The sequence below is a fragment of the Meleagris gallopavo genome, chromosome 1, assembly GCF_905368555.1.
Source record: "Meleagris gallopavo chromosome 1, MGAL_WU_HG_1.1, whole genome shotgun sequence".
NCBI classification, from domain to species: Eukaryota; Metazoa; Chordata; class Aves; order Galliformes; family Phasianidae; genus Meleagris; species Meleagris gallopavo.
The window spans coordinates 95,425,176-95,440,182 of NC_139404.1; the positions used below are offsets into that span (position 1 = coordinate 95,425,176).

At 35.3% G+C, this 15,007-nt stretch overlaps 1 protein-coding gene across 6 annotated transcripts in view; it reads right to left on the minus strand.

Moving 5' to 3' along the window:
* The window catches only part of ROBO2 (roundabout guidance receptor 2), a 459,965-nt gene that overhangs the window by 54,308 nt on the left and 390,650 nt on the right, over nucleotides 1–15,007 (minus strand). For all 6 annotated transcript variants that reach the window (XM_031556589.2, XM_031556590.2, XM_085241102.1 and 3 more), the window contains exons 18-19: nucleotides 10,089–10,271; nucleotides 610–652 (exon numbers count right to left, since the gene is read on the minus strand). In XM_031556589.2, the coding sequence (XP_031412449.1) occupies nucleotides 610–652; nucleotides 10,089–10,271 (226 nt within the window). The remainder of the gene's footprint in view (nucleotides 1–609; nucleotides 653–10,088; nucleotides 10,272–15,007) is intronic.

Consider the following 15,007-nt stretch of genomic DNA (forward strand, 5'->3'; position numbering starts at 1 on the left):
GCCATATCCACTAGCTCTCATTAGGCCTTATCTCTTTTTGCTAAAATATTGATTAAATAGGAGATTGGAAGTTATTACCAAAGCCTAATTACAATCTCCATATTGGCAAAGGGAAAATAGATGAGGATATATGGGTCTGTTATCAGCTTTTATCAATTTCAATTGAGTAGCCAAAGTTGTGGAATCTAGTCCTGTCAATCTACAGCCTATTCATCATCCATGAATCATTTATTTTGTGATCGATTAAGTGTAATTGTTCACTCACAGCAATTTAGGGGTAGCCAATAAGCAGTCTTAAACAACAGCAACTTCATTTGCGAATGTCTAATTAATGCAATAAACATCTTGGTAACAAATGAACACATTCCTTGTGATATTTACTACGCATTTCTTTCAGGGCATCTGGGAGATATGAAACATCTGGGCTTGATTCCTCCAAAGTGCACAACAGATAGATCATTAAACCTTGTAGTAAGCTACTTAACTCCTTCTGTAATTGTCGGTCTTGCAAATGATTGTTTAATACTCAAGTGCATCACCTGCAGAATTTTCAGATTCCTAATTTTAGAAATATATGTGATGGAAAGACTTTTATGCAAAGAAACATACCTTCCATTGCTCATTAGTCCTCCATCTCCTCTTTGGAACGTGACTGTATTTTGGTTGGAAAAACAAAACAAACAAATATACACACACACGCACACACATATAAGACAGGGAGAAATCAATTAATTATAATTATAAGCATTAATTCAAATCACTCAGTGTCCAAGATTGGAGGCCTCTTGACATCATCACATAAGAAAGTACAGAAATTATAAGAAAAGGATAAAGCACATTAGGATTACCGTTTATTTAGGATTTGACTTACAGTATTGATTCACATCAATTTGTTCTGTAGCTTGCAAGGCAAGCCAGCCACCTGAGGAAAAAATCCTGAATTTCCCACAGGCCATTTCATATGACTTTGCAGTGCAAGACTGTGCCATGTGATGAAATTGTTTTCTTGGCATGCTTTTGCTTCGGTACATAATGACACTGCACCAGTGAGTTAATAACATCATGTCGTAATGCAGTAATATCATGTCACCACACAAATATACCATTTCCCAAGATAAATACAAAGAAGTGGCAGCTCTATTACAACTGAAGGGGTGGGGGGAGTAGTGGGGGGGAAGCATAAAGCTGCAGGATTTCCATCAGCAGCACATGTAAGAACTAACACACACATGTAAATGCATACAAGCCAGTATTACAGAGAAGAGATGCTTTCAGTCTTGCCATTGTGGATGCAAAGGATACACTGTAGCCCCATTCATAGGTATCAAGAAACAGCTCATTCCTTATCTACCTTATTAACAGGATTACATTCGAGAGTGATATAGGTAAACTCACATTACTGAGATGCTAATTGACAGGATTACACAGTCCTTTTTGAAGCACTGGCAAATATTTTGAATCAAGGTTCAGAAATGACTGTGGTTGTCAGTGGCAATATTGCATTATTTATTGTTGGGTATAGGCAGGGCTGACAATTAAAGTATATCAATGTCCTGGATACTTGCATCCTCACAGCTCTAAGAAGATGAGGCTTAGAATTTCAGAGAGGAATGGATTAATCTACGGCCAACTTAATTTAAATTTAAGGTCCAATATTGGAAATACAATCTACCTTTCTAAGACAAACATCTTCATCATTAAATTACATATTCCTGAATATTTGTAGTGTTTTCCAAGTATTAGATCAAACTACACCAATTCAAGATTAGGCCTTCCATTATAAATGTTTCTAACCTGATCAAACTACTAAATCCAGTAGAAATGCTGTGATTAAAAAAAATTAGCAATGACACAAATCCACTGATGAAATACTTCTGATACCTTAGAGAATACTTGTCTCTTCATTAATTCCTAGGGTAATTTCACAGCATACATTGAGCAAAGGGGACAAAAGTAACCCCTTTGGAAGCCTTGCTGAAGAGCGCTTGGGTAGGGTGATTAATTACACTTCACTGCAGAACAGACTATTACCAATATCAGAAAATCACTGCAGTCATATGTCACATCAAAATGGTTAATAGCCGAATTTTGAAAGGATGTAATCAAATCAATTAATGAAAAGAAAATCAAAATGCAAGTATGGGAAGTATTAAAGTCTGCTTTGAAAAATGAGACGTTAAAAACATTGCAGCTAATTAACTTTAGAGCTGATGCTACTTTCATTCATGTTGCTTTTAACAGGCTGTCAAGTGACTGCATCACTCGTTGCTTCAATGTGAATAATCTGAAGTGTTTTGGATATCATGTGTGAATATATGAAGAGGTGTTACTGACCAGCTATGTTGCAAACTATGTTGGTCAAAAGTACATTAGCACTTCAGTAGAGATTCTGTTTCCTTACTCCTCCCCTTCTTATTTAATACTACAACCTTCTTCACTGTCAAAGCAACAACAAATAAGGACAACAAGAAACAAAGGTGTATTCAGTAACAACCTTTGTAAATAATGTTTACAATTTTAAGGGAATTACACTGCAACATATTTTCTGAAAAATCTCCTGGGATTAATGGTCTTGTTTCAATGACAGACTACCAGAAATAGCTTTAAACTATTATTGTCACTGACTGTATAGAGTGTACGTGTGATATTTTATCTATGTAAGTCATATGGGAAAAAAATCCATACTTATGGTCTCAAAAATATTTATATTGCTAGTGTACCTCTATAAAACAAAGATAAAATGGAGGAGCTAGTAGGAAATCACAGCAATGTTTGCCAGACACATTCTGTTTTCTACTCAGTGAGGCAAGAGAACTTGAAGGCATGCTAGGAAAAACGTATCAAGAAGATGACACAGAAACCTTTGCTGTAGAGCTGTAATTGCTGTGGAATGGCTGCTGTATACAAGCTTGCTGAGAAGAGACAGGTAACACAGCATTTACTCTCTTTTCTGCTATCTATGTATCCTAATGGTAGCAACCATTTCCTGTTTCTTCCTACATTAAACAATCTTATGCCCTCCCAACATAAACACTGTCTTCAGAAGAGCTTGTATTGCAGTGACCCAGTTTGGTAGGGAATTGTGCCTGGCTTATGCAATACATATGGAACTGGGAAGGAATACAGGTTATTTCATTTAACCTCCTCCTTGCAAACCAGCACAATTTTGGTTGTAAACTTAATCAGAAAAGAAACAAGAGAGCATTGTGGTTTCTACTCTTGGTCACAAAGGCTCTGGAATATCAATTAAGCTAGCCAAAATTGGAATAAGTGAGCAGATATCATCAGGATGTCATAGAAAAAAAAATAAAAATGATATTACAGATGACTTCCATAAACGGACTGAGGGAAGATAGAGAAGATGCCTTCCTTTTAGCATCAATATTGTGAAAGAAAAGACAGCTAAAAACCAGAAGACATGGTCAGGCTGCCAACATAAGCACTATGTTTATCATTCCTGCCATACATTTTGTCAGCATTTTTGCCTGTAGTTTGATTTCTGCAATTACAAAGCAAGTCTAAACGCCTGAATAGGAGCATATTTAATGCAATGCAGACATGTAGATGTCACTGTAAAAATAAAACACACAGACAGCTGGCTTTATTCATCCTGTCTCCACTTTCAAAAGATGCAGAGTAATTTCAAGGGGCAATGTAAGAGGAGAAAAGGAAGGATGTCCCTATCACTGACCCACCCATCTCTCTTGCTTTTTTATCACTGAGGAAGCAAAAAGCTCTTTCAGCATTCTTTGCATCTGATATATGTTCTGAAAAAGGACACAGACCTGAAGGGATGAGATTGGTTTTCAAAAGAAGATAAAAAAAATAACCTCTGCATAGAGAGATTTTGAAGGAATCTCCACTAGCTTATACTTCAAGGATTGCAAGAATGCAGAAAGATAATCCAAAGCACATTTTAAATGCATAAATATTTAAAGAAATTATATTGTATATATTTCTATGAAGAATGGCATATGTTAAAGAGTTTTTTATATGCTTTTTATTAAATATATAAGGAGATGCTCATACTATTTACTAATATTATCTGACAAGGTTAAACTTAATCTTCGTGCCTGCTAGGACTGGAAAAATACGAATATACAGTAAGTTGACATTTTGAGGCAAGAAAGCTTTAGAAAGCTTTATGTACGCCTATCTCTAGAAGGCCACATTTTTCTACCACAAATGAAAACTTTAATGTTGCCAGCCAAGACTTATTCCTTTTCCTGATAAGCTGTTCCTCAAATATGAATGTAGATTAATCCTTTTTTAATAAGCATTAACTCAGAACAGATAATCAGCATATAAAAATTCCATCACATCTTCTGCCTACCTTTGGACTATTCTGTCAAATAACTTATCCTCATTTAACAGCTTCAGGAGTTAAGTATAAAATGTGTAGCATTCCATAATTCTCTATTTATCTATTTTTAATTTGTTTTTGTTTACTTGGTTTCATGAAATCTTTAATCCCAAGGAGCACTAGTCACTAAATAAGCTTACCTACTCATAAATGAAAATACATATTGACTTTTCTTGCATGACTGATGGCCTGGACAATCTTGAAAACACCTGAGTATTCAAGTGAGCAGTTACTGGCACAACAATGAGTTTGAAGTCATAGGAAAGATAAGCAGATAAATGAAATCTCTCTTATTTCTACAAAGTGATTCTGTGCCTTTGTTGTATAAGTCTGTATACCAAAATGTGAAAGGAGAATTGCAATTTCCACTGCACACAAGCAAATTCTGTTCTGTCACTGTAATATTGGAATTAAAAAACTTTTCTATTATACTAGAAGTGGTCAGAAGAATTTTTTGTTACACCTAAGTTTTCTTGCCTATGGTAAATACTCACAGTGCATGTTTATATCCAACAATCTGAGCAAAAGGTAACCATAAAAATAATAATAAAAAAATCAGTTTAGTAGTCATTTTAGCTTTTACAGATACTCATAAAAGTAATATCAATTCATTCTTTATATCATAGAATCACAGAATATTCTGATTTGGAAGGGACCCATAAGGATTATAAAGTCCCACTCCTGGCTCCACACAGAATCACTCCAAAATCAGACTATAGGTCTGAAAATGTATCACAAAAGAGATCACTAAGAAGGCGTAATATTTGTGTTTATTGTCTCTGTGCAAGATTTATTTTTGTTGACAGCCTCTCATGGTCCCAAAAAGGTATACTTGTTGCACAGCTGCAGATCATGACACTGCTACTAACCAGGTAAGCAAAACACTCATCTGATGAACATGATAGAAAATAATATGTTTTGCAGCACTGATACTACCAATGTCTGGGGAGCCATGATGGATAAAAGGGAGTGGAGGACTAGTGATTTAGAGAACTGTGACTGAATAACTATTGGAATCAGCTCAATTGAAAATAAGTAAAAAATTTAACTATGATTTTCAGTTTCAAATTTTGCTTGTGACCATCTGAGCAATCAATCAGTGTTTATGAAAATGTTTACAAAGACAGAAAGCATAATGAATTTAACTCAATCAATTATTTTTCTCTGGCACAAATTTTTACCAATAGTGTGATATTTTCTGTTTGCTCTGTTTCTATGCAGAATGCTATAGTAATTTAGTCTGATAGCAGAAATTGTACTACCTAGGAATCTAACAATAGAACGCAAGCAACAGTGTCCTAGTGAATGACCTTTAGTCTGAAAGTGATCGGATATGAATGTTTTTGCCAAGTAATTATACCTGCTCAATACAGACTTTTTAGCAACTAGTTTTGAAAATTTAGCCAGCTCTGCGTATGCAAGTAAAACTGAACAAACAAACAAACAAACAAACAAACAAAAAAAAGAAAAATACGACATCAGGTATAATGGATAAAATATTTATTGCTCAGAAAGTCACATGAAATAGAGTAGATGTCTAAATCATGTTCTGCTAATACTTTCAACTACCTTATTATACAGTCAACTCTGTATGCTGTGTCCTTCTACAGGAAGAATTTAATGCAGATATTTGAAAGAAAAGTGTGCACCTTCCAAAATCTGTATATATTCAGATAAGTTCATCTTCAGTAAAACTTTATCAACAGCCATTTCTGATAAGATTCTAAATACTACATACCACTCACTATTTAAATCTGAAACCAATTCAGTGCTTATGAATCATAATTTTGAAGGAAAAAATATGCCACTGAATGTCAACAAACCTCCACAAGCACAGATATGTTGTCTAAATGAGATTAGCAATTACAAATTCAAACATTTGAGAAGTAAAGATGCCTCTTAGGGAACTCTAGCTCTAAACATAAAAACCATGGACTCTGTCCGCTGTTTGTACTTGCTTACTTGATGACCTAGGTTCTCAGTTCCTCGAAATGGTTACAGATCAGGCAACAGAACTCTGTATTATTAATAGTTCTGTAAAGTTCATGAGATGTCAAAACTATTTTTAAAACCACAATTTTTTTGGCAGAGACTCTGGCATATCCTAGCTATTCAGCTTATGTGAACCAATCGTACTGAATCACGTATACCAGAGGTGGCACTAATACGATCGTAGTTTGTGTCAGTGTCAGCTACAAAGAAAATGGGAAAAAATTACCAATTACAGTCAGTCAATAATTGCATGGTCATAGGAACCAAATTTTAAAATGTATTATTTCATTTTTTGAAAAAAATATCCTATGCTCTCAATAAAAAACAAGTAAAGATTTTATGGTAGGATGTGTTGTACCAGAACTTGTTCTGACTTGGACAAACTTACTAAGTTACTAAGCTAGAAGAATTTCTGAATCCTTAGAGCTCCTTAGGACAGCTCTCCCTAGCAATGTCATGGGTCCCTGGTGCACACATTACCATCTTTGCTCATATGCCTCAGCAGTCATTTGCTCTTTTCTGCTTAAGCTAAGCACTTGAACTATGGTTTGTATCAGCAAGAAGTAGAAAGCAGCTAGCAGAACATGATGATCAGTTCCACAATGTAATCAAGACTGTCCTCAATCACATGGATTGCAGAGGTGTCAGAAAAGACTGCTTTGGCAAGTGCAACTTAGGACCCATGCTAAGCACAAAACGTCTTACAGACTTCTGCTGGAAAATGCTGAAATTTATCAGGCTTTTAAACTTTAATACAATTATTTGTATGTTTATGACACTGAAACTTAAGTATGAGGGTAAAACCTAATTATTTGTATCAATTATTACTATTATTTGAATACTGAATTTTTCTTGGCTGTCCATATGTTGACTAAGCTGTTTTCAACATGCTATTTCAGACTCACTTCATTCACTTTTCACATATCTTTAATCACACTTATGATAATGGTCTGCCATATGCTATGTTTACTAAATATATGAAAACAAGGATATCAGCTTTGAATTGGATAGACAGAAAAAAGCAAATGCTTCAACTTCAAAAATTAAATGTGCATGGGTTAATCATTAGATATCCTGCAGATCACCTCAAGGTAAGGCAAACAGATAACAGATGAAGTGAGAATCAGAGCTGTCTTGCCAGTTAAACATTAAAAAATAACTGAAATTTTTTTTTTAATTTTAAAATCAAAAATTGATCATAGGTGACATTCCTGTTTATGTTACGTTAGTTCAGGAACTTTGTCCTGCAAATTACCTTAAAAACCTCATTATTTCAAAGAATTAGATGTGTAAAAAACACGTGAATCAAGGCAAAGACATTAATGGTGGCAGATTTTACACCACTTTGGAATCATGAGGGAAAGAATGCTGCATTTTTAACACAGATAGGTAGCAGAAGTGTTTCTCCTTCTGTTTGGTTTTAATTCTGCATACCTCACACGTTTATAAACACTTGGATAGCTAATGTTTGCAATGATGTGTTGGTGAGGTAAGAGACAGACTAATGGACAGTACCTGCAGGGGTGAAGGTGAAGGACTGAACTGCAAAACAAGAAAGCAAACACATTATGAGTTACACACTCCCATAACAAGCGCTAATTGCAGGGCACAAGTTTCCTCTGGACTTTACTCAGTTGTGGTAAAATATCATATGCAGGACATAACATTTGAGCTTAAAGCATTAGCCAGCCAGCAGCCAATGAGAAATGACAGTTGGAAAGTTGAGCAGTGGATTTAGATGGTCAATTTTGAAGACAGTTTTTGTGTGCGCATGCTGTTCTCCAAATTGTAAACATTAGGATGAATTTTGAACATGATCTGTTATGAACTTTCCTTGCTGAAAGCATACACAATGTCATAATTCCAATAATGGGAACACCATGTCATGAGGCAATGTTCACATCACACTTAGATGCAGCAAACACTATGAGAAGGAATGAGTTGCAGTAGACAAACTGTTTAAAATGACTGTTGTAATCAACTACAGGTACGTATTTTAAAATACAAAAGGCTTTTTCCTCAACACCCCCCCAAAAAATGCCAGTGCACATACAGAGCTAATAATGCTGTATGCCAAAAAAAGAGTAATCTAAGCCAGTGTTCAAAGGTTACCTATATGATTGCTTCCTAAGAGAAATAATAGTACTACTCTCTCTTAATATGAAAAACCTCAGGATCTAAACTAATAGCTAAACCAATAAACTAATATCAGCACATGTGAAAGTATTTGTGGTATATATTAGTTTATTAATTTATATCACCTCTCAGAGAATAAAAGTCATTGCTGTTAAAGGAAAGAAAAAACACTTCATCCAAAAGCATAAACTGTGAATGATAGAGACCATGCAGTCACACAAAGAGAGGATCCACAGAAACTGAGTATATCTAAGAGCTGCAGTCAACAAAAGCATCTCTCTTCTCTTGCTAAGCTGGCATTGGTGCCCATTTGATCTCCTCTTGGGCTGCTTCATTTCAATAAGCCAGCTGAAAACTAATTCAGCATGGGTTAAAATTAGGAAGGATTGAAAACTCAAAAAAACAAACAAACAAACAAACAAACAAAAAAAAACGAACTATAAAGAGTTTCCTTCTGGTTTATGAGTTGAATCAGGACATTGAGGAGGTTGGTGATAGCTAACATCAAGATCTGAAGGCATAGGAATGTTTAGTTGGGAGCAGGAAATGAATGTTAGTTTTTGACACAGATGTTTAGATACTAGGGCACTTGTGTCTCCTGACTGGCATGTCAGTAACTTGTAAATTAGTGGAGTATTAGCATAACTTTAGTCTCATATAATGTCAACATTAAATATGCTGTGTCCTCAGCTGTGAGAATCTTACTCGAACAGAAAATTTTTCTTTTTACATGTATTACATGAGTACTACAGGAGAAACTACCCCAATATTTGAAGAACAGCTTTTTCATGTTAAATTAGGCTTCAGAGCAACATATTTTATGGCAATTCTATACTCATCTGACTTACGAAAAATCCATAAGAATCCTAAAGCACAGAATAATACAGAATATAGAGAATTTGGATGAGAAAAAGAAAATCTTTCATTTGGTGAATTTATTTTTCCAAATGAATTTTCAAAAATTAATTTGTAACTGGATCAGCACATTTGACATAAAACTGAGCACACTGCAAGGGCATCCTGAGTTGTTCTACCTCCAAGACAAAACCTTATATGACTTCTGTGAAAGGTAATTTTTTGACCACACTTTTATGTCTAATACATCTCTCTCTCTTCTTCCAGTTGTAGGTATGGAGCTGTTGATTAAGTAACTCAGTTTATTTCCCATGCATACAGCTTCAAAAACATGGAAATGCATGGGAATGAAAAAGGATACAGAATATTCTTCCTGGTCTTTCCTGTAAGGGTCTAGTCTATTTCACATCTGAGCACATAAATGGAGCTGTACTACTATAGAGTGCCTTCTGATCAAGGAATAATCCACTTCATTTTTTTATCCACTTTTTTTAATGCTAAATGTGCTGAAGATGTAAAAATAAAGACTGTCTTATGATAATGATGAAATGTGGTACTGAGCAATGCATTTAAAGCTTCTCATACACCAGCATTTTCACAACACACACTTAAAACAAGCATTCAAAATTAATCCAGGCCACCTTTGCTGTAAGGTCAACACGTTTTTTAAGTAGGTTTAATGGCACGTGTTCTCTTCATGACAGAACCTGATGAGATGGTAATAAAGAGTTACTGTTCTTACCAGCATAATTACTGAGCCCCTTCCTCTTCTTTCTGCGCCAATACAGCCAGATGCTGAAACCCATCAGAATTACCCAACATGCACCACCGATGCCAGCTATAAAGGCAGGCTGTTTGACAACATCAGTGATTTGCTCAGTTATGCTGTTGTTATTTTCAGTGATGACAACTTCGTTACGGCCTCCTGCACAAAAGAAAATTGACAACATTGCTATTACAGACTCTGAAATGCAAACAGGAACCAAATATTGGAAATTAAAATAAAACAGAAAAAAAAAAAGAAAAAAATAGAAAAAAAACAGTAATGCACCTACAAATAATCATCCACAGCAGGAGGGCTTTAATGAGTACTAATGCACACCTGAAAACCAGTGTTTCTAGTAAGTAAATCCATCTATTTTGCCCAAATTCATTTGAAAATATAGTTTTATAGCACTCCCTAAATTTCACAGATGCCAGTCCAGGTACTTTTTTTTAACAGTACATACACTTTCATGTTTTTTATATAATTATAGGCAAAACACAATGATGAGAGAATGGATATCAACTCTAAAAAAAAAATCAAATGAGAAATTCAAATGCAAGACTTGCTACAACATCAAAAGGCAGTTTCTTCTTTAATTACTATCACCAAGCCAAAACACTTATTTTTTTTTATTTTTATTATTTTTTTTCTGCATTATACAGCTCCCAAATTTAAAATAAATAATAAAATGCATGAATTTCTAGTTGAAAAAAAAGATGCCTTTTCCAACAATTATTTCATGGAGAAAACAATCCTAAGCATACCAATTTTGACACAAAGCAGAAAATAGCTTAGATAACTGTTAGCTCTAAGCTGTTAGGTTTTTTTTCACCTATAATAGGCATGAATAATTCTAAACATCAACCTCTAAGACATATATATGACATGGAATATCAATTAAAGTGATCATCAAGAATAACTGTATACCATCTTAGTTTTGCCTACTACCTTAGAAAACCATACATTTCAGTAGATTTTTCCACTGTTGTGTTTTTCTTCTTTCCCTTTCTCTCTTATAGCATTGTAGGAGTTGGAAGGGACCTCAAGAGATTATTGAGTCCAATCCCCTTCCTAAAGCAGGTGCCCTACAGTAGATCACACAGGTAGGTGTACAGACAAGTCCTGAATACCTCCATAGAAGGAGACCCCACAAACTCACTTCCTCTAAAATGTAACTTTTCTAAAAGGAAAAGCCCGGTCTCTGCCTTGAAAATGAATGTCCATTAAAAATGCAGGCAGCAATTGAGGAAATGTTAAAACATATCGTTCCAGGGCTGGAACCTTTCTGCTTCAAACACCCCCCTGTCAAAAATGGTTATTTTTAAAATAAGGAAATGTGGAACATACATTTTTTTGCAGGATCTTGATTCTATTTGTATTTGATACAAACTGCCCACATCTACAATTTTGACAGTGGTGAAAGAATTGTCTTTCATTTCTGATAAATGCATTCGTATGGCTCAGTCCTTGAAACGTATGTGTGATACTATCAGATAACTGTATGCATGCAGAAGAAAGATTTCAGGCAGCAAGAGTAACTACAGTACAGAGAAAAAAAAATACTGTGACTGTCAATTATGAGTCTATCGCATACAGAGGTAGTTGAATATAATAATCAAATATTGAAACGGTCACTCAGAGCAATTAGTAGAAATACTGCAGCATATGTCTTGCTGTGAAAACGTATGCAGTCCTCTTCTAAAATTCAGTAATTGTTAAATTTACCACTTTCTTCTTAAGCAAAACAGCTGCTGTGTTAGCACTGTGGCTTTACCCGAGAGCAAATAGAAATGTCCTTTCCAGAATAGATATGAGAGTGTCTGATACTTTCAGCTTTATTTCCATGGATGATTCTTCACAGGAGTCAACAGTTTAAATGTGAGAGATTGTAACCGAGATCCTGTCCCAGGGAGTGTTGAGCTGCCTGTGCCTTCCCTGCCTGCAACCTGCACCCACATTTGGTCACTGGCCTGAGCACAGTGCTGTCCAAGCAAATGCATGGGGTTAGGTCCTCTGTTAAGCTCAGGGCTGGATTCAGTTACTCAGGAAGAAATGTGATGCACTGCATTACATTGCTATAACACCGTTAATGATCTCTGTGATTTTATTAGGCTTTCTCTCTTTCATCACCATGTCAATATTTAGTAATGATGACTGTCTGCTTTTGCAAACAAACTGCTGAAGATGTGCTAGAGCTTGGCTTCCTTTCAGTAATCTGCTCAAGAAACAAAACAGGCTTCCCACAAACAAACAAGTGCCAGAGAAAGATGCTGTTGCTTGTTAGTGGAGAAACAGCCTTTTGAGTACCAGTCTATACGGGGGCATGCTGGTAAGCTTTACAGGTGTCAAGCTCTCTAAGCTCTTTCCCAAACTTTCCTATGCTGTCTTACCACTGTGAAAAAGACAACAATATAACTCACATAACTCAACAAGCACCAGTGACAAGGAAAAGTGGGAGGTAGTGGAGGCAACTTTGCCTGTTTTCCTCCTATTTTATTTTTATTTTTTTATGGAAACAACCCATACGTGCAATCTAGGGCTAAAAGAGGAAGTGCTGAAGAGTAAAATTAATAGAAAAGGAATTCTGCAGCATGCTTCTCTAAGCACACAATTGGTTTTCTAGTAGAAATCAGCATGGGAGTTGATGTCACTCTAATTGCCATTAACTTTCAGTTAATTTCTGTGCCCTTTGGAGGCAAGGTAATAGCAGCAGGCCAGTGAGGAAACACTGCTATAGAGGTGGCAATGCTACCATGGGGAACAGAGGGCAGAGAGGGGCTTCAGAGTCACCAGCTTTGAGAACAGATGCTCCTGGGCTGAAGAAAAGAACTGGTTCTTGAAAAAGCCTCCAAGATGTCCCAGTGCAGAAAATTCAGTTTTATCTTAAGGCCAGAAAGCAGTCTTCCGAGGACGCAGGATCAACAACAAATCCCAGAGAGCCTGGAGAGAGTGCTCAATGGTCCTTCTCCTTTTGATCTCTTCTAATGGAAGGTACAACTTGTCTCCAAATTACCTTCTGAAGTTTGTAGTCTGCCTGTTTGTACCTAGCATTCACTGCCTAGCAATTATGAGTGAAAAAGTAATAGCTTGTTTAAATGTCAAAATAACATATATTTTGAGACTTCAATGACTGAAAAATAAATGGATATGGATGAACATTACCTACTGTTGTTTGATAAAACTAATATAATTGCTGTGGTTTTGGAGGACAAATTGCATTCATTTTGTATTTCATTGTCTAATATTTAATCAGTATTTAATCAGTAATATATATATTATATAAGTAATATATATATTATCAAAGTGTAATACTTCATATACTGCAGGTGTTTCTGTAACAATGCTGTCAGTTCAACTAATTAGAACATAGACAAGGGAAGTGTGTGACCTGTAACGCTCCATTGTTCCCGAAGACAAAAACATAATGAAATATAATGTCTTCCTCCCATTGGAGAGTAATGAAGAACAAAACTAATTTGTTGGACCAAAAATTAATTAGACACATCAGATTCAATTGTACCTATTACTGTGAAAGTTTGCAGCTGTTCCTCATACTATTATGCCAATGATGGAATGTAAGAATGAACAGGCCAACTGATAAAGAGAAATAATAGTCTACCATTAACCAATATTGCTGTTATCCTCAATTCTATTTCTGATATTCCAAGCAAAAAAAAAAAAAAAAAAAGCATATCAGTAATGACAGTAAAAATGTTATTCTAGATCCTCTTTGAGTCTTGTATAGCATTTTTCAACACTGACTTTGAAGTATGGACACAGAATTCCAGAAACAGTGGCATTACTTTTAACTAAAGAAATATTATACTTCCTACTACTCCATATTCTGCTTATACTTTCTGGATTTTGATTAACCTGATCCTTAGACTTGGTTTGTGAAGTCAGAAGTTGATAATCCGTGGTGAAAATCAGTTATTTTCAGAATAATATCTTACTTATCACAAACTGGAGTCTATTAAATGACAATGGAAGTTATATTGTTCAGCAACAAGTCTCATCTGCTTTTTATCACTGAACTGCTCTCTCCATAATTTAGAACTCCATAGTGTTTGTTTGCAGGTTGTTAAGTAGCTAGGCACTGGGCCATATGGGAATCCATTATAATACAATGACTTGATAATGTTTTCCCATTCATGGCTATGTTTTGAGGTTTGTTCACATAACCTATGTGATTTTTTTTAATATGTGTCTGAAAATTTCATTTTCTTACTTTATGTTGCTGATTCTCAGTCAAATATTGAATGGGATCAACTCAGTTATTATGGAAATTGTGTCATTTAATTAGTAGTACCTTTATGAAGCAAATCTATAGCCTGAGGAATAACTGCCAGTGATCATGGCTCACAAGCAAAACAAAAACATAACCTAGTGAAAAATGAGATGCAGACTATGAAATAGTAAATACATTTAGCTTTGCGATCTCAAAAGAGAAAAGAGAAATGAGAACAGAAACACAATACAATAAAAAAAGACTTTTACTTTTCATGTGAAAGACTCTTAAATGTATAAAGATGCTGTCAGGCAAACTTGTGTTCAAGACATTCTGGACTCATTAAAGGGATAAATATTACTAAGTTTAACAATGCAAAACTTACTTAGCTTCAAAATGCAATTCCTTTTGTACTTTGTGTCCTAGCATCCCTTTCCTCCTTCACATAACAATACAAATATCCCCACAATTAACTCTTGATTATACTAGTAATTTTTTCTAAGGAAAAAGACAGGATAAAGGTCTGCACACAGATGTGGAGCTAAGCATTCTGGCAATCACCCAGCAAAGCACTTTAGTGCAAGTTTAACTCATAACAGGTTAAGTGGCACAAGACTACTCACACGCTCAAACTGAAACACACTTAAGTATTTTGCTGGAAGAAGAC